At 45.1% G+C, this 26090-nt stretch overlaps 1 protein-coding gene across 4 annotated transcripts in view; it reads left to right on the forward strand.

The window, feature by feature from the left end:
- The window catches only part of BEGAIN (brain enriched guanylate kinase associated), a 167845-nt gene that overhangs the window by 49276 nt on the left and 92479 nt on the right, over positions 1–26090 (forward strand). For 2 of the 4 annotated variants that reach the window (XM_038750991.1, XM_038750982.1), the window contains exon 3: positions 23190–23279. The exons of the other annotated variants lie outside the window; for them this stretch is intronic. In XM_038750991.1, coding sequence (XP_038606919.1) covers positions 23190–23279 — 90 coding nt within the window. The remainder of the gene's footprint in view (positions 1–23189; positions 23280–26090) is intronic. 4 annotated transcript variants of the gene reach the window in all.

The following is a 26090-nucleotide window of genomic DNA, read 5'->3' on the forward strand; positions in this document are numbered from 1 at the left end:
AAACACTTAGTGCAGTGCCCTGTGCACAGTAAGCACTCAATAAATAGGATTGAATGAATTAAGTGCTATAAAGCCAGTGATAAGGAGTTTGATAAGGAGGTGGAGGAGCAATCATTCTGTTGTAATCTCCAGGAGGGCAGATGTAAACAGGATTACATATAATCTCCAGGAGGGCAGGAAGCGGAGGTAGAACAAGGTGAAAACAAGGATGTTGTCCAAATGTGTCAGGATAAAATGGAGTGAGTGGCAAAGTCATGATTTGGGCACATTCAGAGTGTGGGAGGCAATTTTTGATCGGGGAACAGTGTGAACAGGTGTTGGAGGCAGGAGAGTTGAGAATGAGGAGCAATAAAGTGAGTTTGAGAGGAGTGAAGGGTGTCAGATGGGGTGGAATCGATGAGGAGAGCTGATGTGTAAGGTAGGGGAGGCTGCTGGAAAGTCTTGGAGCCAGTGGTAAGGAGTTTTCAACTCAGTGCAAAGGGAGGGTAGCCACTGGAGGTGTTCAGAGAGGGAAGAAATGCGTGCCGTGCCAATTGTGTTAAGTGCTCTACTATTTCTAGGTACTGTACTAAGCCATGTGGTAGGTACAAGTTAATTAGGTCAGACACAGTCCCCGACCCGCATGTTGCTCACAGTCTAAGTAGGAGGGAGTACAGGTATTGAATCTGCACTTGACAGATGACGAAGCTGAGGTGCAGTGAAATGGTTTGCCCAAGGTCATACATCAAGCAGGTTGTGGAGCCAAGATTGAACTCTCAGGCCCGTGTTCTTTCCACTAGGTCGGTCTACTACCTCCACTGAACCCCATTTCCATCATTACAAAGAAGGAAGGGTAAGATATGCAAGCTTGGAAGGGTGTCATCCTGCCTTTTTTTTATGGTATTTGGTAACCCTATGTGCTAGGGACTATATTAAGAGCTGGGGTAATTATAATGGTATTTGTTAAACGCTTACTATGTTCAAAGCACTGTTCTAAGCGCTGGGAGATATAAAACGATCAGGTTTTCCCGCGTGGGGCTCACAATCTTAATCCCCATTTTACAGATGAGGTAACTGAGGCACAGAGAAGTTAAGTGACTTGCCCAAAGTCACACAGCTGACAAGAGGTGAAGCGGGATTAGAACCCATGACCTCTGATTCCCAAGCCCGGGCTTTTTCCACTGAGCCATGCTACTTCTCAGCTTCTTAGAGACAAGCTAATCAGGTTGGACGCAGTCCATGTCCGAAGTGGGGCTAATGCTCTGACTCCCCATTTTACAGATGAGGTATGAGGCAGCAAAATGACCTGTCCAAGGTTATACAGCAGGCAAGTGGTGGAGCTAGGATTAGAACCCACTTCTTACTTTCAGGCCTGAGCTCTTTCCACTAGAACACACTGCCTCAGGATTCAGTAGTAATTGTATGCCGGGCCTACATACAGGCCTCAGTACCTTTAGGGAGCAAGTTAGAGTTTCTGGTGACAGATGACAACTTTAGAGTAGCAGCCAACATGGCTTTAGCCCACGTTTTGTGTTCAGGCCTGGTTAACAGGGCAGGAATTCCCCACAAGGCTCCTAAATGGGAAATCAATTCACTTTTTCCTCTCTTGAATACTCTAAAGTGCCCAAGCCAAGAGGACTACAGAATATCAACTGCAAATAGAAATATATCTGACAGCTCTCCAGAGGCTTGTGAAAGTTAGGCAGTAAGTACAGTTCAATTTCCAGATTAACTCTTCAAAAAAAAAATCCTAAAAATTAGCCCAACTAGGCTGGCACAATATAATCAAATCTTAATCAAAATTGAACACATCATGAATAAATAAGAATTGTGGTATTTGTTAAACACTCTGTGAAAAGCACTATGGTATTCAATTAATGGTATTTATTGAGAGCTTACTGTTTGAAGAGAATTGTATTAAGCACTTGGGAGACTACAATTTAAAAGAGTTGGTAGACACATTCCCTACTAAGCACTGGCGTAGTTACAAGTTAAAAAGGTCAGACAGAGTCCCCTTCCCACATGGGGCTCACAGTCTGAGGAGGACAGGTATTGAAAACCCATTTGGCAGATTAGGAAACTGAGGCCCAGGGAAGTTAAATGACTTGCCTATCATCACCCAGCAGGCAAGTGGTGGAACCAGAATTGGCATCTAGGACTTGTGTCCCAGGCCCATGCTCTTTTCACTAGCCCACACAGCTTTACATCTGGGTAGCAATCTGTTGTTTGATGTGGCCAGCAGTGGTTGACAAAACATCTGTCCAGCCCATGGTTGAGATTATCTCTCCAAATGCAGCTCTCTGGGACCCTACTCCACTTTTGGCAGTAGATGGGCAAATTGGATAGAAATATAGAAGCATTTTTGGAATCTAGCAAGAGCCCATTAGTTCAGGAAAGTGGGTTAACCCAACCAAAACTTTTTCACATTTAGCTGCATTTCAAAAGCAAAAATCAGAAAGGTTCAATATAATTTGCCCCTTAATCTTCCAAGCCTCGAGAGCATTGACAGAACTGATGATCTCTCTGTTGGAATGATCGTCAGAATTTCTCAAGGGCTTCTGGTTAAACTGATGGGCTCAACTTGCCATAAATAATTTGAAATTCTCTTTTAAATTACTTCCGACCCTAACCAAAGGCAGCATTCTCTGAAGCAGAGACCCCAAAGCTACAATCCAATCCTGATTGGAGGCAGGGGGCTGGACTAGATGACCTTCCCCTAACATGATCTATCTTTTTCTTAGAGAGCCTCAAGCCTGAAACTTGAGTCAGGATCAAATTCTTCCTGGATTTTTCAGCTTTTCCAGAGATATAGGCAAGTGACAAAAACAAAAATATAGGAAATGGCTCTTTCAATCAATCAGTTACATTTATTGAGCACTTACTGTGTGCAGAGCAATGTACTAAGTCTTGGGAGAGTGCAACACAATATAACTGACATTCTCTGCTCACAACAAAGACACATTGCTCCAATCAGTATAATTTTTTGACTGCCAATTCTATGCAGAGCACTTATGTATCTTTTATTAACAATAATAATCATAACAACTGTGGTATTTCTAGGTGCAGAGTGCAGTACTATGCACTTGAAAAATCTCAATACAAAAAAAAGATAGTAGTGGTGGTGGTGATGGAAATAAATGGCAACTGGGTGCAAAGCCCTGAACTAAGTGCTGGGGAAAAAAAAATTCACAGGTGAGAATTAGACATATCTCGAGCCCTCAAAAGGTTATCACTAAGACTAAGGGGAGGAACATTTGGCATTAAACATGTAAAAAGATGAAACAGGAGCAGTATAGTAAGAACATGATTGACAAAGCTCAGAATGCAACAGGTTGAGAGTTAAAGAGAAACAGCGTGGAGCTTATGGTGTTGCCCTCCAGGCTACCCAGAAACCCAACATTCTACATTCCCAGGAGGCCAGAGACCCAGGTTGTCCTGGAGAGGGTCTCTGCCCTCAGAGAGTTTACTCACAAGGGAGATGGGCAGATATACACTTACAAATAGTTGGACCAGGAGGAAAAACAAATAAAATATTTGAGCTATAAAATGGAAAAACTAATAAGTGAAGTGCATAAGGGTTGCTGTTCTATAATTCTTAAATGCTGAGGTTGGTGGCAGGATCTGCAACTGGGAGGGCTGGAATTTAGATGGATAATGCTTCCTGGAGGAGGTAGGATTTCAGGAGGGCTTCAAATATGGAAAAATCTGGGGCTAGACCGATTAGAAAGGGTGTAGGAAGGTGTCAGAGGCAGGTGAGTCAAAGTGAGGCACGCTAATAAAGTTCAACAATGAACTAAATCGCCAGCCATGTGGTCGGAAGCATTCCTTGTCCCATCTGCTGCAGAAGCTTCAGGATTGACAGTCTACGGTTTGACTCATTGGAGAATGGCAACTTCTGCAAGTTTCTGGAAACTTGTAGGAAAATGAGGTGGAACTTGAATTTTCATTTAGGAAAAGTTCTCATCACAGCCTCGATGTTGTCTCTCCAGACCTGAGAATTTACATGATAGAAAGAATATGGAAAAGCATAAGCTTTTCTGCCATTTAACAGAGCTCACCTATATCAATCCGTGGTATTTAGTGAGTGCTTACTATGTGCAGAGCACTGTACTAAGTGCTTGGAAGAGTACAGTACAACAGAATTAGCGGACAGGTTCCCTGCAAATAATGTGCTCACAGTCTATGATATGAGGGGCTGCCCTACCCCTTTGCCTTCCCTAAGACCTAGGCTGCACGTTCTTTCCATGAAGTCATGTCCCTCAATGTCTGTCAGTGGCCATCATGCCAAGAAGCCAATGAGGCCCCTGTCTAGGGCACAATGGGCATTTCCCAGAATTCAGCTGATCTCCCCACCTCTCCAGTACTGACAAAACACCAAAAGCTTCTATGTCTGCTATTATTATGCAAGGCAGCATGACTTAGTGGGAAGAGCATGGAACTGGAACTTGGAGACCCTAGTTCTATTCCCAGCTCCACTTGCCTGCAGGATGACCAGGGACAAATCACGGAAGCACCATGGCATAGTGGATAGAGCACAGGCATGGAAGTCAGAAGGTCATCGGTTCTAATTTTGGCTCCGCCACTTGTCTGCTCTGTGGCTGTGGGAAAGTCACTTCTCTTTTCTGTGCCTCAGTTACCTCACCTGTAAAATGGGGATAAAAAGCTATAAGCCCCATGTGTGACAGGGACTATCCAACCTGATTTGTTGTTCCACCTCAGCACTTAGTACAGTACATGTCACATAGTATGCACTTAACAAATACCGTAATTGTTATTATGTAATCTTTCTGTGTCTGTTTCCTCCTCTGCAAAATGGGCATAAAGATTCTTGTTCTCTCTCCATCTCAGATAATGAGTCCAGTGTGGGATAGGGACCGTCTTCCATCTGATTATTTTGTAACTGCCCCAGCACTGAGTTCAGTGCTTGGCACATTGCAGGAGCTTAATAAACACTCCTGTTCTCTTTCCCTCTCAGATGATGAATCCGGTGTGGGATTGGGACTGTTTCCCATCTGATTATTTTGCAACTGCCCCAGTGCTGGGTTCAGTGCTTGGCACATAGCAGGAGCTTAATAAGCACCACCATTGTTATACAAGCACCCTGTTTCCTTCTACATCAGTTTTTCCTGCAGTTTCAAGACTTGAATGGGATCCTCCCCATCACCACACTGGGATCTGGGAGGCATATGCAATGGCTCTGGAATAGGGTTGGGGTCACCCCAGTAACGTGCTCAAGGATCTGTGGATTTCCCCCTCAAAAAAAGTGTGTGCCCTGCTAATTTACAGCACCCACACAAGCATACATCTGTGACTTTTGGGCAGCAAGGGAGTCCAGTGTCCTCCACTGCTTCTAGTGGCAATCCCAGTCTAGGGGCAATAGGTTTTCAGTGGAGAGAGGTGGGGCAGATATTGCCTCCACCATAGTCACCAACCACACAGGAAACTCCATCTTCTGGTGTAAATTTCCTCTGTTCAAGCTTTCCCTCTCCAGCTTCTGACCATGGTGAGGAACGTTACTGGGATGATAGAGGAACAGGAGAGATGGGGGAAAGGAGGGAGCAGGGGAAAGCATGTTTAGCAGTTCACAGGAGAGCTGGCTTTAAAGTTCAAATCACCCACCCAAAAGTGAAGGCAGCTCATGAATGTTGATGTATCAATTCTAATAATCTTAGATGATTATGTCAGAGCCAACTGGAAGTTGGCAACCTCTGAATAGAGACGTTTTAAAAGCCAGAGTGCTGAAAATTGTTGGAAGATTATTTTTCTCTCCATTTCCGCTCTGGCCTCTGATCCTTTTGTAACTCATCTGGCTGAAATGAGTTTGGAATTAATATTCTCATCCAGTGATAGTCCATTCGGGGTGGTGTTGACAGATTTCCGAAACGGGTGCCCCAGATATGGAATGATGTGCGATTGCTGCAGATGTGACGTTTCATTTAAGCCCTCAGCAGGCACGCCCTCTGGAAAAGTCCATGTTCCGTTATTGAGTGAACATTGCTTCTCCAAGCTTGCCCTAGATAATCAGGAAGCCTGTTTAAATCTCCAGGTTCAAAGGGTGAGGGAGACGGCAGTAGCTTCTCTCAATCCTTCCATTCTAGCAATTGGGATTGGTGAGATTTTCTGTCTTCTGAAGTCCCAAGGCTGCCTAGTGTGCTCAGACTGGCTATGCCTGGCTCTTGAGAACAAAACAGAAATCTAGGTCTCTTTTTGCTTTCTATAAACCTTGCAGGATGTTTAATAGTCCTTGACACGAGAACAGGACATTTCAGCCAGGAATTTCACTGCAGGTTGGGGCTGAGGGAAACTTCTTAGAAGACCTAAGGTGTGGTTGCTAAATCCATTAATTAGTGGGATGTACTGTGGGTTTACTGCAAGCAGAGCACTTGATTTAGTGTTTGGGAAAGTACAATAGAGTTGGTAGACACTATACCTGCCCTCAAGGAGCTGACAATCAAGATTTGTTGTTTTTTTTAAACGTATCTGTTAAGCTCTTACTATGTGCTAGGCACTGTACAAGCACTGGGGGATGGGGACTGTGCCCAACCTAATTAACTTATTAACTAACACCAGCACTTAGAACAGTTTTTGACACATAGTAAGCCCTTGCAAATACCGTTTAAAAAATAAACAGTTTGAACACACTCCATGTCCCAAATTGGGCTCACATTCTTAATTCTTAATCATTGACAGATGAGGTAACTGAGGCCCAGAGAAGTGAAATGATTTGCTCAGTGTCACACAGCAGACATGTGGTTGAGCCAGGATTAAAACCCAGGCCCTTGTGACTTCCAGACCTGTGTTCTATCCAGTAGGCCATGCTGCTTCTGTTGTGAGAAGCAGCATGAGTTATCTAGTCAAAAATCTGGCAAGGAGGCAGCACTGTTTATTGTCTTTGCCCACAGAATGTTGCTCTCTCCTACCTCAGTTTTCTCTAGGGTACCCCGACCCCTCCCAATCCTCCCCACTCAGGGAAGGAGATTCTGAAGAGGGCAAGGTATGTGGGGAAGTGCTCTTTCTCAAGTGGGGCTAAGCAAAGAGAGAGAGAGGATATGAATCTGAGTGGACTGCTACCCAGGGAGCCCTGGACAATGCCATTTGAGCACTTGGAATTCTTCCATGACCCGAGGAATAGAAAGTGATAGACCATTTATAACTGCAATCTGGGGGTTGAGGAGAAAGAGAAGCAGAGAGTGGGGAGAGATATAAACAGAGAAATATCAGCAGGCCCATAACTGTCACTGGAGGGAAAGTCAGGAATGGAGAGAGGAGAGATAGGGGTGTTGTATGGACCATGCTGGGTCACTAGAGGGCAAGTCAGGATGGAGAGGGGAGAGGTAGGGGTATTGGACAGTCCATGCTGGGTCACTGGAAGGAGAGTTAGCAATGGAGAGGGGAGAGTCAGGGGTGTTGGATGATTTGCCCTGACCATGAACAAGGGTGTCCAGAAGAACCACCAGCATAAGATCCCTTCAGGTGTCCTGGTGCCATTTCTGGCTCCCTGGAGCTGACACAAGACAGACTGCCCAAAGCCAGAGAAGCAGGTTGAGAAGAAACAAGCCTCAGGGAATAGATTTGCAACCAGTGAAGAGAAAGAGGCTGGGCTGGGGAAAAGCCTCCAGTGGCTTAAGTGGGACTGGTGGAGAGACATGAGGAGGGAAAAAGAAAGGAGGAAAGAAGGAGATTGATGAGAGAGGCTCTGAAACCATGGCTGCCCACCCCAGAATCAATTCCTTCCACTTACATCTACTCCAGGAAGCCTTCCCCGACTATTTCATTCCCCTCCCACCCTCCTCACACCACCTTTTTAATGGTATTTGTTTAAACAAAAGATTTCCTGCCTCTCTCAAAATCTACTCTCTCCACCTGGGCATCCAACCCCTTTCCTTCGCACCTTATCAGAACACTTGCCCCCTCCTTTCTTCTCCTTAACTTCCACCTTCAACTGTTGGCTCTCCAGTGATTTCTTCCCCACTGCTTTCAAATATACCCATGTCTCCCCTATCCTTAAAAAACCCTCACCCTGGACCCCATGGCTCCCTTCAGTAATCAACCCATCTCCCTCCTATCATTCCTCTCCAAACTCCTTGATCTAGTTGTCTACACCTACTGTCTCGAATTCCTCTCCTCCAATTCTCTCCTCGACCCCCTCCAATCTGGCTTCCTTCCCCGTCTCTCCACAGAAACTGCCCTCTCAGTGGTCACAAATGAACTCCTTCTTGCCATATCCAAGGCCTCTACTCCATCCTAATCCTCCTCGACCTTTCAGCTGCCTGCAGCACTGGCGACCACCCCTTCTCCTGCAAACATTGTCTAATCTCAGCTCCACTGGCACTGTCCTCTCCTGGATCTTATCCGATCTCTCTGGCTGCTCATTCTCAATCTCTTTCTCAGGCTCCTCCTCTGCCTCCCACCCATTAAGTGTGGGTGTCCCTCAAGGTTCAGTTCTGGGTCCCCCTTCTATTCTCCATCTACACCCACTCCCATTCATTTGCTCACATGGCTTCAACTACCACCTCTATGCAGCTGACACTCAAATCTACATCACTAGCCCTGATCTCTCTCCCTCTCTGTGGTCTCGCATTTCCTCCTGCCTTCAAGGCATCTCTACTTAGATATCCCTTTGACGCCTCAAACTTAACATGTCTAAAACAGAACTTCTTATCTTCCCACCCAAACCCTGTCCTCCCCTTGACTGTCCCATCACTGTAGACGGCACCACCATCCTTCCTGTCTCACAAGACCAGAACCTTGGCATTATTTTTGACTGCTCTCTTTCATTCAACCCACATATTGAATCCACCACCAAATCCTGTCGGTTTGACCTCACAAGATAGCTAAAATCCACCCTTTCCCCTCTATCCAAACTGCTACCATGTTTATATAATCACTTATCCTATCTTGTCTTGACTGCTGTATCAGCCTCCTTGCTGACCTCCCCAGCCTCCTGTCTCTCCCCACTCCAGTCCATACTTCACTATGCTGTCTGGATCATTTTTCTACAAAAATTTTGAGTCTATGCTTCCCCACTCAAGTACTTCCAGGGATTGCCCATCTACCTCCATATCAAACAGAAACTCCTCACCACTGGATTTAAATAATGCATTCAGCTTGCCCCCTCCTACCTCACCACTTTCTTCCTACACCCCAGCCCTCATACTTTGCTCCTCTAATGCTAACCTTCTCACTGTACCTCAGTTTCAACTATCTCGCCACTGCCCTCTCATCCACATCCTCTCTTTGGCCTGGAATGCCCTCTCTCCTCTAATCCAACAGACAGTTACTCTCCCTCCCTTCAAAGCCTTATTGAAAGCATATCTCCAAGAAGCCTTCCCTAACTGAACACTCTTTTCCTTTTCTTCAACTCCCTTCTGTCACTCTGACTTGCTTACTTTATTCCCAACCCTTCCCGCCCCACAGCACTTAAGTACATATCTGTAATTTATTTATGTTGATGCCTGTCTCTCCATCTAGACTGTCAATTTGTTGTGACAGGGAATGTGTCTGTTATCTTGTTATATGGTACTCTCTCAAGTGCTTAATATAGTGCTCTGCACACAGTAAGTGCTCAATAAATATGATTGACTGACATTATCTATGGGCACTTGCTCAAAATACTCCCTATCCTTGGGGCTGAGAACTACAGCTTAAACAAAATAAGAATAGTAAGTGCTATTAAGTGCTTTCTACATGTCAGGCACTATAATAAGCCCTGGGATCAAAACAAGCATTTTGAGTTGAACACAGTCCCTGTCCCACATGGAGCTCACAGGTTTAATCCCCATTTGACAAATGAGGCAACTGAAGCACAGAGAAGTAAAGTGACTTCCCCAAGGTTCTACAGCAGACAAGTGGGGGTGTCAGGATTAGAACCCAGGTCCTGACTCCCAGGCCTGTGTCCTATCCTCTAGGCCATGCTGATTCTTCCCATGCTTCCTCTGGAGAGCAGAGATACAGAGAGGCAGGACGGCCCCTTTGCCTCGGGAAAGCCAGGGCTCTGCTTGGCAGAGAAGGAGGGATTTTCAGGGAAAGTCTCAATGGGGAGGGTCTCTCAATGGAACGGGAGCAGGATGGAGGCAGCTTGCGGATGGAGGCTGCGGTCAGCAACCCTCACGTGCTAGAGGTCTTGGAGTTGTGACTTTGGTGATCACTTTCTGCATCTGCAGCAGGCCTGACACCAGTAGGAAGGGCTACAGGCAGGATTGAGAATGCTTCAATCGTCGATCATATGTGCTGAGCATTTACTGTGTGAGAGTACTATATACAGCAGAGTTGGTTGACGCGTTCCATGACCACAGCAAGCTTACAGTGTAGAGGGGAAGACAGGCATTGATATGAATAAATAAATTAAGGATATGAATAAATAAATGAGTAATGAATAAATTACAGGTATGAATTTTTGATTCAGGAAATTAACGGCAGATCAGACCCTGTCAGGGGACCGAAGCTTGTCTGTGGTGAATCTGGCAAACTCCATTTTTCCCACCTCTACCCTTGGGGACTGCCATACTTCCCCGGGACTGTTAAGCCGATCCGTAGAGGCCAGGAGGTTGTAGGGAGGGATGACAAGTGGAGGGTGAAGAGGATGAGAGGGAGAGGCAGAGCCACTGGTAGACTTTGGATTGAGAAGCAGTGTGGCTTAATAGAAAGAACACAGGTTTGGGAGTCAGAGGATGTAGGTTCTAATAATAATAATAATGCTAATAATAATGTTGGTATTTCCTATGCGCTTACCATGTGCCAAGCACTGTTCTAAGCACTGGGGAGGATACAAGGTGATCAGGTTGTCCCAAGTGGGGCTCACTGTCTTCATCTCCATTTTATAGATGAGGTAACTGAGGCACAGAAAAGTTAAGTGACTTGCCCAAAGTCACACAGCTGACAATTGGCAGAGCAGGGATTTGAACCCATGACCTCTGACCCCCAAGCCTGTGCTCTTTCCACTGCTGCTTCTCTGTGCTAATCCCGGCTCTGCCACTTGTCTGCTGTGTGACCTTGTGCAAGTCACTTCTCTGTGTCTCAGTTCCCTCATCTGTAAAATGGGGATGAAGACTGTGAGCCCTACGTGGGACAACCTGATTACCTTGTATCTGCCCCAGCATTTAGAGCAGTGCTTGGCACATAGTAAGCACATAACAAATACCATTATTATTGAAGATTATAGAAGTTTAAGTAGATTAAGCCCCTTGAGGGACAGGGACTGTCTGATCTGTTTATCTTGTATCTACTCCAGTGCTTAGCATATAAGTAAATACCACTATTATTATTCATTCATTCATTCAATCATTTCTTGAGCACTTACCGTGTGCAGAGCACTGTACTAAGCACTTGGGAAATACAAATCGGCAACATATAGAGACGGTCCCTACCCAACAATGGGCTCACAGTCTAGAAGGGGGAGACAGATAGCAAAACAAAACAAGTAGACAGGTGTCAATACTATCAGAATAAATAGAATTATAGCTATGTACACATCATAAATAAAATGAATATAGTAAGTATGTACAAATAAAATAGAGTAATAAATATGTACAAATATATATACAAATACTGTGGAGGGGAAGGAGGTGGGGAGGGGGATGGGGAGGAAGAGAGGAAAAAGTGGGCTCAGTCTGGGAAGGTCTTGTGGAGGAGGTGAGCTCTCAGTAGGGCTTTGAAGGGAGGAAGAGAGCTAGCTTGGCAGATGTGTAGAGGGAGGGCATTCCAGGCCAGGGGAAGGACGTGGGCCAGGGGTAGACGGTGGGACGGGCGAGAACGAGGCACAGTGAGGAAGTTAGTGGCAGAGGAGCAGAGGGTGTGGGCTGGGCTGTAGAAGGAGAGAAGGAGGTGAGGTAGGAGGGGGTGAGGTGATGGAGAGCCTTGAAGCCGAGAGTGAGGAGTTTTTGCATGATTATTATTATTAATTTTAATTTTAAGTAGTTCAAAGAATGCACTGGGGCAGTCATAGGTGTTTCAGATCTTAAGGTCTCACTCCACAACTAGGCAGAATCCAAGACCTGACCAAGCAGTTTTAAACTTTGCCAAGCCCCAGAGGCCCTCATTAGCCATGAGAGTGGGTCACTGGGAGCCTCAAGTGCCACAGAGTCTGGGACCTGCAAAATGTGTCTGCTGCTTGATTTCTGTACGGAACAACCAAGGATTGTTGAGACCGTGGCACCTAGCACCTGTGATTTAGCTGGTTGGCAAAATGTATCTTTTACATCCTCAGCAAAACAGGTTATTAGAAAAATTGGGGATATTGGAAGGATCAAGAGAGGTTCAGGTGGCCTTCTGGTTGTAATGTCTAGGCCGAGTTAAGAGGAAAGTTTAGGGGGGGGGTTAAACGGTCCATCCACCACCTTAAGGAGAGGGGATATGGATGCAGTTTCCTCAAGCGTCCTGGTGCCGTGTCAGAGACCGAATACTGTGGTCTAACCCAATATGGCATCACTCATGTCCTTTTTTGCTACATAGAAAAGCACACACTCTCCTGCTTCCAGTAAAAATCCAATCTAGATGGAGGCCTGCTCTTCACTCCACCACCCATTCTCCTTTTTTCAGGAGAAAGCTCACTTGTCAACCCAGAACAGCAGTTAACCAAGCTGCATGTAATCAGCCTCACCTGAGCATGCAGAATTTTAATTATCAAATGTTTTGTTTCATAACAGTGGAGAGTTGAACTAATTGCGCCCTGATTGTTGGCAGCTGATATTTTTTTTTTGTGGATGAGATGATGAAGTCAGGGGGTTCCTTCACAAAAATCTATTGCATAAGTACTGGCCTTGGTCCAAAAAGGGACTGTGTAGCAGATTGAAACACAGAAGCTGAATGCTCCTGACAGACTCCAGTAATCCTAGGTATCTGACGTACCCACTAAATATGTACCTGAACCCTACAGATCTGACAGTAACCCTAGTTAGAAAGGGAATCTGACAGTATCAGCATTCAATAATCTCTGCCAGTCTCCCCATGCCAAGCACCTGTAACCAAAGAAGACTCTAAAGCAGATTGCCCTAGGAATATTAATTCCAACAACAACAATAATAATAGCATTTGTTAGGACTTATAAAGTGTGAAGCACTATGCTAAACACTGAGGAGGATGCAAGATCATCAGGTGAAAGTTCCTGTCTCACAAGTGGCTCACAGACTAAGGGCAAGGGAGAACGGGTATTGAATCCCCACTTTACAGAAGTAACTGTGGGGTCCCAGAGATTTTATGATTGCCCAAGGTCACACAGCAACCTAGGGTCAGAGCTGGGATTAGAATTCATTCTTGATTCCCAGGCCTATGTCCTTTCCATGCCCTTTCCTGTTTTCAAGTAAGAATTTCCAGAAGAATTTCTACAGCTTCCCAAAGTTGCAGGTGCATTTTCAAAGGCAGCGTGAGCACTGAAGAAGCTTAACAGATAAACCAGCAGGTCTCCCTAGTGTCCCTGTGCTCTGACACTCCCAAGTGGCCAAGCCTGTTTTGACCTCTCTTGAGTTATATGCATTAAAGGGAAGCAGTGTCATTCAGACTTGACAGTTTGATTATCTTTTTAATTTTTGATAGTTTGAATAAAAATCTTTTTCAGTCGACCTGAATATTTTTTTAATCTAATTTTGGCTAAAGGTCCTCTGACCTGCCAGTGACCCTTCTCTTGGGAAAGAGAGGCCTGGTTTTCCCATGAGGAACACCCTAGACCCCAGGCTGTCTAAGAATTGAGCCATTTTTCTATCTTTTGGGGTCGGAGAGTTGGCAAAAATGCATTGTACTGTTTCCAAGAAAGTCATTCCTCCTGCCCTTTAAAACTTTAAATAGCCTTAAAACAAAACCACCCTGGTGTTTAGAGGAATAAAGTGGAAGTGAATTCAAAGGGGAAAAATTAAACCCCAGTCAAAACACAACAGGAGTCTAGCCAGCTGGGAGGAAAAGTGTTTTAAGAAAGGGTGAAAAACAGTTCCAGATGTTCAGCAAATGCACCTCTTAGCTAACTTTCCCTACCCAGCACCATATAGCCAAATGACCCTATTAATAACTCTTTTACTTCAGCTACTCAGCCGTGGCCTTTCTCACCTAAGGTGGTCTCTCATCAGGGAAGCCCACAATGCAGGCTTCTCGCTTTGCTGGAGGAAGAAGCTTGGAGAAGGGAAGAGGCCAGGCCTGGGAGCCAGAGGACCTGGGTTCTAAACTTGCCTCCATCAAGTGCCTGCTGTGTGATGTTGGGCAAGTCACTTAACTTCTCTTTGCCTCAGTTACCTTACCTGTAAAATGGGGATTAATCTTCCTCCCTTCTACTTAAACTGTGAGCCTCATGTGGGACAGGGAGGTCATCCAACCTAATTGTCTTGTATCTTACCCCAGTGCATGGTAAATTGGCACATAGTAAGTGCTTACCAATACCATAAAAAAAGGGAAAATTTCTTTAGGACACCAGAACCCTATGCAGTGGGGGAAGCTATTGCCTGGCATTCTACCCCGACACAAAGCCAAAATTCAAATAGGCCACAAAGTGTATGGATTCATTCAATCATTTTGAGCACTTACTGTGTGAAGAGAACTGTACTAAGTGCTTGGAGAGTACAATATAATAAACAGACACATCCTCTGCACACAACAAGCTTGAAGTCTAGAGGGTCCCCACCACTGTCAGGACCCAGATGCACAATAACCTTTTTCCCCTCTAGACTGTAAACTCCTTGTGGGCAGAAAACATGTCTACCAACTCTGTACTGTACTTTCCCAAGTGTTTAGTATAGTGCTCTTCACACAGTAAATGCTCAATAAATACCATTGACTGATTAGACGACTTGTCTGTTTGACAAAGCTGAGGTTGTGGACAGGGGAAATAAATAATTATTGTGCATAATAGCAGGATAAGGGGGAACACTTAAAAACTTGAATGCCTTTTTTGTACAGTCAAATGAAATCATTTCTTCACCCTGGCAGTGATAAAAATATGAACTCTTCTACCACAGGAAGCTGTGCTAGTCAAAAATACCAGTAGGCTTGAGGGAGATTTGGATTAATTAACAAACAGGACAGCAGTTTGGCCCAGGGGAAAGAGAACAGGCTTGGGCATCAGAGGACCTGAGTTCTAATCATGGCTCTGCCACTTGCCTGTGTGTGACCTTGGGGAAAGTCACTTAATGTATCGGTGTCTCAGTTTCCTCATCTGTAAAATGGGTATTCATTATCTGTTCTCCCTCCCACTTAGACTGAGTCCCGTCCAACTTGATTATCTGTATCTACCCCAGAGCTTTCCCCTCTCAGGGCCGCAACTGGAGAGTTTCCAGTACTCTAACCAGTCTCGGCTAAGGGAGGGAGAGTCAAAAAGAGGCATACCCATTCCATTCCTAGCTTAAATCACCCATGCTGGGCAGCAGTGGTGTAGGAGAAAGTCGAGGGTAGAGACTCGGATTTACTGCGTGGAAGGTGGCAATGGTAAACCACTTCTGGATTTTTACCAAGAAAACTCTATGGATCCACTACCAGAACGATTGCAGATGGAGAGTGGGGCGTTCTGGAAGAGATGTGTCCATGGTGTCACTGTGGGTCAGAAATGACTCGATGGCATAAGACAAGACCCCAGAGCTTAGAATGGTGCCCAGCACATAGCAAACACTTAAACCACAATTATTATTATTATTTCTAGAGGGAAGAGCTAGGGATGTAGAGGGAAGAGTTGGGAATGTTGGATGGTCTTTATTAAGATGGGTGTCCAGGAGGGCAACAAGAAAATAATTTCCCCAGGCATCCCGGTGTAGCTGTCAGAGAGCGGACTTCTGGTCTGGTTGAAGCACTGTACTAATTTTGTAATTGCATTTCTTGTGATCTGATAATAATATTTGTTAAGCATTTATGTGCCCAGCACTGTACTAAGTGTTGGGGTATATACAAGTCAGAGGCCTTTCCTGGCTGTCCTCTTTTCCTCTTCTCCCACTCCCTTCTATGTCACCCTGACTTGCTCCCTTTATTCATCCCCTCCACCACCCCCACAGCATTTATGTTCATATCTCTAATTTATTTATTTACATTAATCTCTGTCTCCCCCTCTAGACTGTAAAATCACTGTGGGCAGGGAGTGTCAGTTTACTGTTGTACTCTCCCAAATCACTTTATACAGTGCTCCACACAAAGTAAGTGCTCAATAAATACAACTGAATGCCTGTCCCACATGGGACTCCATCTATGAGGGAAGGAGAATAGGTATTGAATCCCCATTTAATGATGAAGAAACTGTGGTACGGAGAAGTTCATTGACTTCCTCAAGGTCATGCAGCAGTCAAGTGACAGAGCCTGAGGGAGGAGGCTCTCTGGCATAGGTAGCCATCTGCCCAGCACTGGCTTTCTCCGACCCTCTGCAGAGATTTTTAGAAACCCTTTTGTTGTCGTCTTATGCTGTCGAGTCGTGTCCGACCCATAGTGATGCCAAGGACACATCCCTCCCAGAACGCCCCACTTCCATCTGCAATCATTCTGGTAGCGTTTCCAGAGAGTTTTCTTGGTAAAAATTTGAAAGTGGTTTACCATTGCCTCCTTCTGCGCAGTAAATTTGAGCCTCTGCCCTCGACTCTCTCTCATGCTGCTGCTCCCCAGCACAGGTGAGTTTTGACTTGTAGCAAATTGCCTTCCACTCACTAGCCACTGCCCAAGCTAGGAATGGAATGGGTATTCTGCTTGACTCTCCCTGTAGTCAAGACTGGTACAGGACTGGAAACTCTGCAGGTGTGATCCTGAGAGGGCAGAAACCTTATAGCTATTGGTTTATGGGGCATTGGGTTGAAAAAGTTTGTTTTCATATTAGTAATGATATTTCCTTACTATGTGCAAAGGCTGGGGAAATGCAAGATCATGAGATCAAAGTTACTGATTCACACAATTTAAGTGGGGGAAGATAAATACGAAGAGCAATTAAGTGTGAAGGTGAAAATAAAAGTAACACATTTTTACCAGTTAAGATTATTTGCCGGAATAAGTAATTCTGGTCTTGGAGAGAGAGGAGGGTAAGATTCACTTCTGGACAGAAGTCCTTAGTTTCAATTGTTGCACCCTCCCAAGGGGTCTGGGCTTCTGTGATGGTGGTCTACAGTTGTGGGGGTTGGGGAGGGAGGTGACCTAGGCACACGGCCCGTTGAACTCTGGAGCTTCTGCTCCTTTAGAGATTCTTTCTACCCATCCCCCACTCCCGCAGGAAAGAGGACATGTAAGGAGTCTGTGTCACATAGGCCTTCCCCAAGCCCCTTCTGCCCTGGACTCAAGGCTTAGTGGAAAGACCACAGGCCTTGGAATCAGAAGACCTGAGTTCTAATCCTAACACTGTATCTTGCCCACTATGTGATCTTGAGCAAGTCACTTGAATTTTCCATGCCTCAGTTTCCTCATCTGTAATATAGGAGTGTTCTCCCTCATATGGACTGTGAGCTCCATGTGGAACAGGGACTGTGTCTGACCTGTCAACCACAGTGCTTAAAATGGTGCTAGGCACACAGAAAGCACTTAACAAATGTCATTAAAAAAAGCTCCCCTCCTTTAATGGTGGCCAAAAACCATCCAGATGATGAAAACTTCCCTTGTCCTATCATCACCCTAAACCAGTCCACTCTTTTTCCAGTGAATGTGACCTCATAAAGCTATTCCAACTCGGGCTGAAACAAATCCACCCATATCCCTCAACGCCTAGCTGTTTGTCACTCAGCCTCTGGCGTCAAACATCTGCCTGTTTGGCATGGGTGCATTTCAAAGACAGCAGGGTAACTTCTGGCTCTTAAGTTTGGAATTGTCACTCTGCTGGGGTTACTCCGTCAATAGGGGGTAGCTAAACCTTCCAAACATATTCCCCTCCTTTTCCTTTTCCCACCTTCCTCATCCTAATCCTGACCATAGGAATGCTGGACTCTGTGACCCCCGAGAGCAAGGATCAGAACAAAAACCAGCCCCATGGAGATGGGTGTGAATGTTGTCATTTTAACTACTCATCCTCCCCTTTGAAAGATGCGGGTAATCCTCCTTGCCACTGTTCGTAGCTTTCAGGTTGAAAAGTACGAAGCCATCAAAATGGAAAGTTCTTGAGGAAATATGCTTTCAGCAGTGGTCAGTTCATGCAAGAAATCCCAGGTGGAATGGAAAGGGTCTCGAGCAGCCCTCCAGAAGAGGCAAAGGCTGAATACAGAGTAGAAGCAGTGTTGCTTAGTGGTTAGCGTCTGGGCATGGTAGTCAGAAGGACTTGGGTTCTAGTCCAGACTCTGCCACTTGTCTGCTGTGTGTCCTTGGGAAGTCACTTCACTTCTTTGTTCCTCAGCTACCTCATCTGTAAAATAAGGATAAAGACTGTGAACCCGATTATCTTGTATCTACTCTCTTCATTCATTCAATCATTATTACTCTATTTTAGTATTTACTATTTTACTATTTACTATTATTTACTACTACTACTAATATATATAGTATATATATACTATATATATGCTATATATAGTATATAGTGTATATAGTATATACTATATAGTAATAATATTACTATTTACTATTTTACTATATTACTATTTACTGTTTTACTATTTACTATTTTACTCTATTTATTTATTTATATTACTCTATTTTATTACTCTATTTATTTAGTTATTTTACTTGTACATATCTATTCTATTTATTTTGTTAATATGTTTGGTTTTGTTCTCTGTCTTCCCCTTCTAGACTGTGAGCCCACTGTTGGGTAGGGACTGTCTCTATATGTTGCCAACTTGTACTTCCCAAGTGCTTAGTACAGTGCTCTGCACACAGTAAGCGCTCAATAAATATGATTGATTGATTGATTGATTCAATCGTATTTATTGAGAGCTTACTGTTTGCAGAGCACTGTACTGCTCCAGCACTTGGAATGGTGCCTGGTACAGAGTAAGTTTTTAACAAATAGTAGTAGTAGTAGTAGTATTAAGGATGTAACAAATACCATTAAAAAGAAACCTTGGACTCCATTGGAACTTGAATGATGGAGCTTCAATACCAACCCAGTAGCAATCAATAAATGCAAATGAATGAACGAACATAAGGAAACACTTCTCCACCCTGTGGGTGGTAAATTTATGGAATATATCATAGGAAAGCGCTTAGGCTAAAAACGTGAATAGGCTTGAGAGTGTGTTGGGTAAATTCAAGGATGGAAAGTGCATACAGAAACGTTAGAAGGGCCATCGTAAATGTTAGGGTGGACATCCAGAAGGGCAACTATCACCTGCTTTTTTTTTTCCAAGGATCTTGGTGCCAGTGTTGGAGACAGAGTACTGGGTTGGCTGGGATCATTGGTCTGCACGAGAAATAGTCCTTAGGGTCTAACTCATCCGTCCTAATGGCACTGAGATTCTATTATAATAATAATAATGATGGCATTTATTAAGCGCTTACTATGTGCAAAGCACTGTTCTAAGCGCTATTACCCTATAGAGCGCTCTTCAAGGAAGGAGATTCCTGCAAATTCAGTCACTGAATTTAAAGTAGATTCCATTTTGTTTCCCTACTCCAAAGTCACAGCAATCTGGAGACTGAAAGTCAAGGATTGTCTCTTCAGGTGACTTAAGAGAACAGATTATTCATGTTTGTATTAACGGACCAATACATAAGTATTGTCTCCTATCTCCAACTTTCCTCTCATGATATGCATCAGGCTGACTACAAGTGACACTGATTAGCTGAGACAGAATGTTATTAAATCCCGTTGGGTGAGCCTCTGCTCAGAGCCAATAAATTGTCACACTGGGAGCAGAGAGCATTTCTCTGCATTAGCTCATTTATGAGCAATTATGCAAGGCTTGCTAGCAGTACACAATACGAAATACAGAAAACGACAGAGTGGGAGTGAAGTCAATTTCTTTTTTCCACTATCTACCAGAACACTAATATACTATAGCCTCAAAATACTTCAGCAGGCTTGTCTGGGGGAAGAGCAAGGTTAGGTGGTGCATAAAAATTGGGTGGTGCTTTCAAGATTTGCTATTTTCTGTTGATATTTACCTCACCCCTAGCACCATAGCATTTATGTCCATAGCCTTATGGCCTTCTATCTTCCTATCTGTAATTTATTGTAAGGTCGATCTCCCCCTCTAGACTGTAAACTCCTTGTGAGCAGGGATGATGTCTACCAACCCTATCTTCTCTCCCAAGTTATTAGTATAGTGCTCTGCACACAGTAAGCTCTCAGTAAATACCACCGATTGATGCGAAGTTCACTGACCATTTATCATATAAGGAAAGACAAAGACCTCCCACTCTAAGCAACTTTTGTTGGTTTAAGGGTAGGTATTCTAATTGGGAACTATTTAATCACATGCTTTATTTGATGCCTGGCCATTAATTTGGACTTGTCCCAAAAGGAGGGCAGGAAGGGAAAGAGAATATCCTAAAAAACCATGGGCAAGGGTCATAAATCCAAAAGCAAAGTAACCAGTTCAATGGGCAGTGGCTCTTTCCTAGCTTGTTCTAAACTCTGTCATCTTGTTGGTGGTCTAGTGGAAAGTGCACAGGCCTGGTTTGTAATCCCACTTCCATCACTTATCTGCCAAGTGGTCTTGGGCAAATCACTTAGCTTCTCTGTGCCTCAGTTTCCTCATCTGCAAGATGAATTAATACCCATTCTCCCTCCTACTGTGAACCCCATGTGGGACCTGATTATTTTGTATCTACCCCAGCACTTATTTCAGTGCTAGACACGTAGAGCTTTACGTACCAGTTATTATCCTTGTGGACTGTAAACTCGTGGGCAGGGAATGAGTTGGCATTTGGCACCGTTGGCACTGACACCTTTGGCAGTGTCTACCAACTCTGTTGTGGTTTCCCAAGCATTTAGTACAGTGCTTCACACACAGTAAGTAGGCAATAATTGATTTTTATGCTCTCTTGTGGTGCTTGAGGGTATCAGTAAGCCTGCAGGGCTAGAGGGAATGGTCTCAAAATTGCAAACCCTCCCTAGGGTAGGACAATATCTGTTGTCAGGTGGGCATTTATTCCCACAAACACTCTGAGGGGGCAAGGGGTGAACATCTTTTCTGCCCTGCTCCTAACCTTACCCCTTCCGGATGTCACAAAGACATCATCAGTGGCCTGGCATCCTGGGACTTGGTCAGCCTGCTGGATGGAGGTATTCTGACACTTGTTCTCTCTCATTTTAATCTAATCCAAATCCACATTCAAGATGTAAAACTGAAGGCTGAGGAACCTATAGTGGAGATTCCCTGTTTCCCTTTTAAAATCCAGTCAATGGTATTTAGTGATTGCTTACTGTGGGCAGAGCACTGTATTAAGCACTGGGGAGAGTACAATACAATGGGCAAGGAATGTGTCTACCAACTCTTGTGTTATACTCTCCCAAGTGCTTAGTAGAGTGCTATGCACCCAGTTGGTGTTCAGTAAATGCTATTGATTGAGTTGGTACAGGATCCCTGTCCACATGAGAAGCAGCATGACTTAGTGGAAAGAGCACAGACCTGGGAGTCAGATGGTCCCGAGTTTTAATCCTGACCCCTCCCCTTGTCTGCTGTGTAGCTTTGGGCAAGTCACTTCACTTCTCTGTGCCTCAGTTACCTTATCTGTAAAATGGGGATTAAGACTGTGAGCCCTATGCGGGACAGAAACTGTGTCCAACCTTATTTGCTTGTATTCTCCCCAGCACTTAGTACTGTGCCTGGCACACAATAAGCTTAATAAATACCATTATTATTATTATTACTACAAGGAGCTTAACGTCTAGAATACTGTAAGCCACCCAGCTTTTTCTGGGCCAGTAATTAGAAATGGGGATGCCCTTCAGTTGAAAAGAGTTAGCAGATTCATCAGGAATGAATTATCAGTGATCAAAGAGTCACACAGCAGGGACTTTTTTTAAATGGTATTTTAAGTGCTTACTATGTTTCAGACAGTGAACTAAGCACTGAGGTCAATAGCTAATTAGGTTTGACACAGTCCTTGTCCCACAGAGGGCTCACAGTCTCAATCCCCAATTTACAGATGCGGTAAATGAGGCCCAGAGAAGTGAAGTGACTGGCCCAAGGTCACACAGCAGACAAGTGGCAGACCCAAGATTAGAACCCAAGTCCTTCTGACTCCCGGGCCCATTACCCACTTGGCCATGCTGCTTTGTAATTCTGCCCTGGAGCCCTTGCTCCCCTCACTCTCTTATAATCTTTACAGGTGCTAGATGCTAATCAATCATTTATTGAGCACTGACTGCATGCAGAGCACCATACTAAGCACTTGGGAGAGTACAGTATAACAGAGTTGGTAGACACATTGCCTGCTTACAGTCTAATCAAAAGGCCCAGCTCAGGCAGGTGGTTGACACTTTCCCCCAGGGCACTGTTCATAATGCAGCTCGATCAATCGATCAATCAATCAATCGTATTTATTGAGCGCTTTCTGTGTGCAAAGCACGGTACTAAGCGCTTGGGAAGTACAAGTTGGCAACCCATCACCCCAGCAGGTTGTGAGTACCATCTGAATTCTACCGAACAGTGAAATCCTGCCCTCAGCAATATTCTTCCACTTCAAAATACTATTATTATTATTTATCATCATTATTTAGTGCAGTTGAGATGATGAAATCTTGCCATAAGCCATATTCTTCCAGATGGAGCCCAGGGTTCAGGCAAGGTTAGCTATGAATGAAGCATGGAGGACAGTCCCCACAGGAAGGGGGGAAGACTTCCAACTTCACATTTGAGTCCTGAAGAGTCAGAATATCCCAACCTCAATTAAACAGTCTCTGCTCCTCCTGACATGACTTTCCCCTCCTGCTTCCATTGGCCTCTTAAGTGGCTTTTGTTTTATGTTGCTCATAGCTTGCATTGCTCATCGGGGCTTATTCCCTTTGCCTCTGGACTGGTCTGGCACTTTGCTGCCAAGGTGACTCGGCTTGTTCCGAGGGGTGCGGCACATCCCCAGAAGAGCCGGACTGAGAGGAATTCGGAGCACGCAGAGCCACGTTTTCGGTTTCCGGGATTGGCTGGATTGGTATGAAATGTAAACCTTCTTGGGTTGCTTTGAGATGGTTTTCTGAGAGTTGAAAAGCCTCCCAGAATGTATAGGGAGAGCATTGGTTGGTGAACTGAACTTGGTATTGCTTTAAGTGACTCTTTGATTATAACAGCATCCTTAAATCTGCAAGATTGCTTACTTCTCCTCAGCTGGTATAGCCGGGTTAGGACCTAGCTCTCCTCCCTGAGCTGTACCAAGCCATGGTTTATCCTCTATCCATACTGCAGGGTACGAAATTCCTGGGTGCCAGCCCGCCTGTGGCAACCCCGAATTCTCCAGGGCAGGCTGGCCAAGTCCTCACCCACTCTCTGGGACAGGTAATGAAAAGTCACATTTTACTCTCTTCAAACTTTCGGTAAGAATGTGTTCTTGTGTGTAGCTCTCTTCCCGCCCCACCTTCCCATCCTCTGCTGGGTCTCTTTCTCTAGGAATCAATCAGTTTGTTTCAAAATGGTTGCCTGAGGTAACTGAGGTAAAATGGAGGTAGGGGGATTGGTGAGTGATTCATTCATGGAGCACTTACTGTGTGCGGAGCACTGTACCAAGCTCTTGGGAGAGTACAACACAACAATAAACAGACACATTTCCTGTCCACAACGAGCTTGCACTCTAGAGGGGGAGAGACTGACATTAATGTAAATAAATTACAGATATGTACATAAATGCTGTAGGGGCTGGGAAGGGGAAAGAACAAAGGGAGCAAGTCAGAGTGACACAGAAGGGAGTGGGAGAAGAGGAAAGGGAGCCTTAGTCAGGGAAGGCCTCTTGGAAGAGGATGTGTCTTCAGTAAGGCTTTGAAGAGGTGGAAAGTAATTGTAGGATTTGTGGAGGGAGGAGGTTCCTGGCCAGAGGCAGAGCATGGGCGATGGGTTGGCTGCAAGATAGACAAGATTGAGGCATAGTTAGAAGGTTAGCATTAGAGAAGTGAAGTGTGTGGGCCATGTTGTAATAGGAGAGTAATGAGGAAGGGGTAAGATGGTGGAGTGCTTTAAAACTAACGTTGGGGATTTTTGTTTGATGCTGGAGTTTTTTGAGGAGTGGGTAAACATTTCCTGAATGTTTCTGTAGAAAAATGATCCAGGCAGCAGAGTGAAGCATGGCCTGGAGTGGGGAGAGACAGGAGGCTGAGAAATCAGCAAGGAGGCTGATGCAGTAATCCAGGCGGGATAAGATGAGTGACTGTACAACGTGGTAGCAGTTCAGATGGAGAGGAAAGGGTGGATTATAGTGATGTTGTGAAGGTGGGGCCGACAGGATTTAGTGATGGCTTGAATATGTAGGTTGAATGAGAGAGAGGAGTCAAGAATAATGCCAAGGTTGCAGGCTTGTACTACAGGAAGGATGGTGGTGTCCTCTGCAGTAATGGGAAAAGGGAGGCCGGGGTTTGGGTGATAAGGTAAGGAGTTCTGTTTTGGACATGCTTAACTTGAGGTCAGTCAATCAATCAATTGTATTTATTGAGCGCTTACTGTGTGCAGAGCACTGTACTAAGCGCTTGGAAAGTACAAGTTGGCAACATATAGAGACAGTCCCTACCCAACAGTGGGCTCACAGTCTAGAAGGGGGAGACAGAGAACAAAACCAAACATACTAACAAAATAAAATAAATAGAATAGATACGCACAAGTAAAATAAATGAATAGATAGAGTAATAAATATGTACAAACATATATACATATATGCAGGTGCTGTGGGGAAGGGAAGGAGGTAAGATGGGGGGATGGAGAGGGGGACAAGAGGGAGAGGAAGGAAGGGGCTCAGTCTGGGAAGGCCTCCTGGAGGAGGTGAGCTCTCAGTAGGGCCTTGAAGGGAGGAAGAGAGCTAGCTTGGCGGATGGGCAGAGGGAGGGCATTCCAGGCCCAGGGGATGACGTGGGCCGGGGGTCGACGGTGGCACAGGCGAGAATGAGGCACGGTGAGGAGATTAGCGGCAGAGGAGCGGAGGGTGCGGGGTGGACTGTAGAAGGAGAGAAGGGAGGTGAAGTAGGAGGGGGCGAGGTGATGGACAGCCTTGAAGCCGAGGGTGAGGAGTTTCTGCCTGATGCGCAGATTGATTGGTAGCCACTGGAGATTTTTGAGGAGGGAGTAACATGCCCAGAGCATTTCTGGACAAAGACAATCCGGGCAGCAGCATGAAGTATGGATTGAAGTGGGGAGAGACATGAGGATGGGAGATCAGAGAGAAGGCTGATGCAGTAGTCCAGACGGGATAGGATGAGAGCTTGAACGAGCAGTGTAGCAGTTTGGATGGAGAAGAAAGGGCGGATCATGGCAGTGTTGCGGAGCTGAGACCGGCAGGTTTTGGTGACGGCTTGGATGTGAGGGGTGAATGAGAGAGCCGAGTCGAGGATGACACCAAGGTTGCGGGCTTGTGAGACGGGAAGGATGGTAGTGCCGTCAACAGAGATGGGAAAGTCAGGGAGAGGGCAGGGTTTGGGAGGGAAGACAAGGAGTTCAGTCTTGGACATGTTGAGTTTTAGGTGGCGGGCAGACATCCAGTTGGAGATGTCCTGAAGGCAGGAGGAGATGTGAGCCATGGAGAGAGGGGGAGAGAGCAGGGACAGAGATGTAGATCTGGGTGTCATCAGCATAGAGATGATAGTTGAAGCCGTGGGAGCGAATGAGGTCACCAAGGGAGTGAGTGTAGGTTGACAGGAGGTGTCAGGAGGACATTCAAGTAGAGATATCTTGAAGGCAGGAGGAAATGCAGGGCTGCACAGAGGGTGAGATCAGGGCTGGAGATGTAGATTTGGGAATCATCCACATAAGGTGGTAGCTGATTCATTCATTCAATCATATTTATTGAGTGCTTACTATGTGCAGAGCACTGTACTAAGCGCTTGGGAAGTACAAGTTGGCAACATGCCATGGGAGTGAATAAGTTCTCTAAGAGAGTGGGTGTAGGTGGAGAATAGAAGGACACCCAGAATGATCAAAGCCCCCCTTTTGCCCCACCCTAGACTTTCTTTATTAGAGTCAAGTACCTACCTGTACCAACTGGTAAGGGTCATAATAACAACTGTGGTCTTTGTTAAATGTGTTTTATGTGTCAAGCATTATGCTAAGGACTGGGTAGATGCAGTACAATCAAAACAGACCCCATGCTTGGGTGGGACCAGGTTGGGGGTG

The sequence above is a fragment of the Tachyglossus aculeatus genome, chromosome 1, assembly GCF_015852505.1.
Source record: "Tachyglossus aculeatus isolate mTacAcu1 chromosome 1, mTacAcu1.pri, whole genome shotgun sequence".
Lineage (NCBI taxonomy): Eukaryota > Metazoa > Chordata > Mammalia > Monotremata > Tachyglossidae > Tachyglossus > Tachyglossus aculeatus.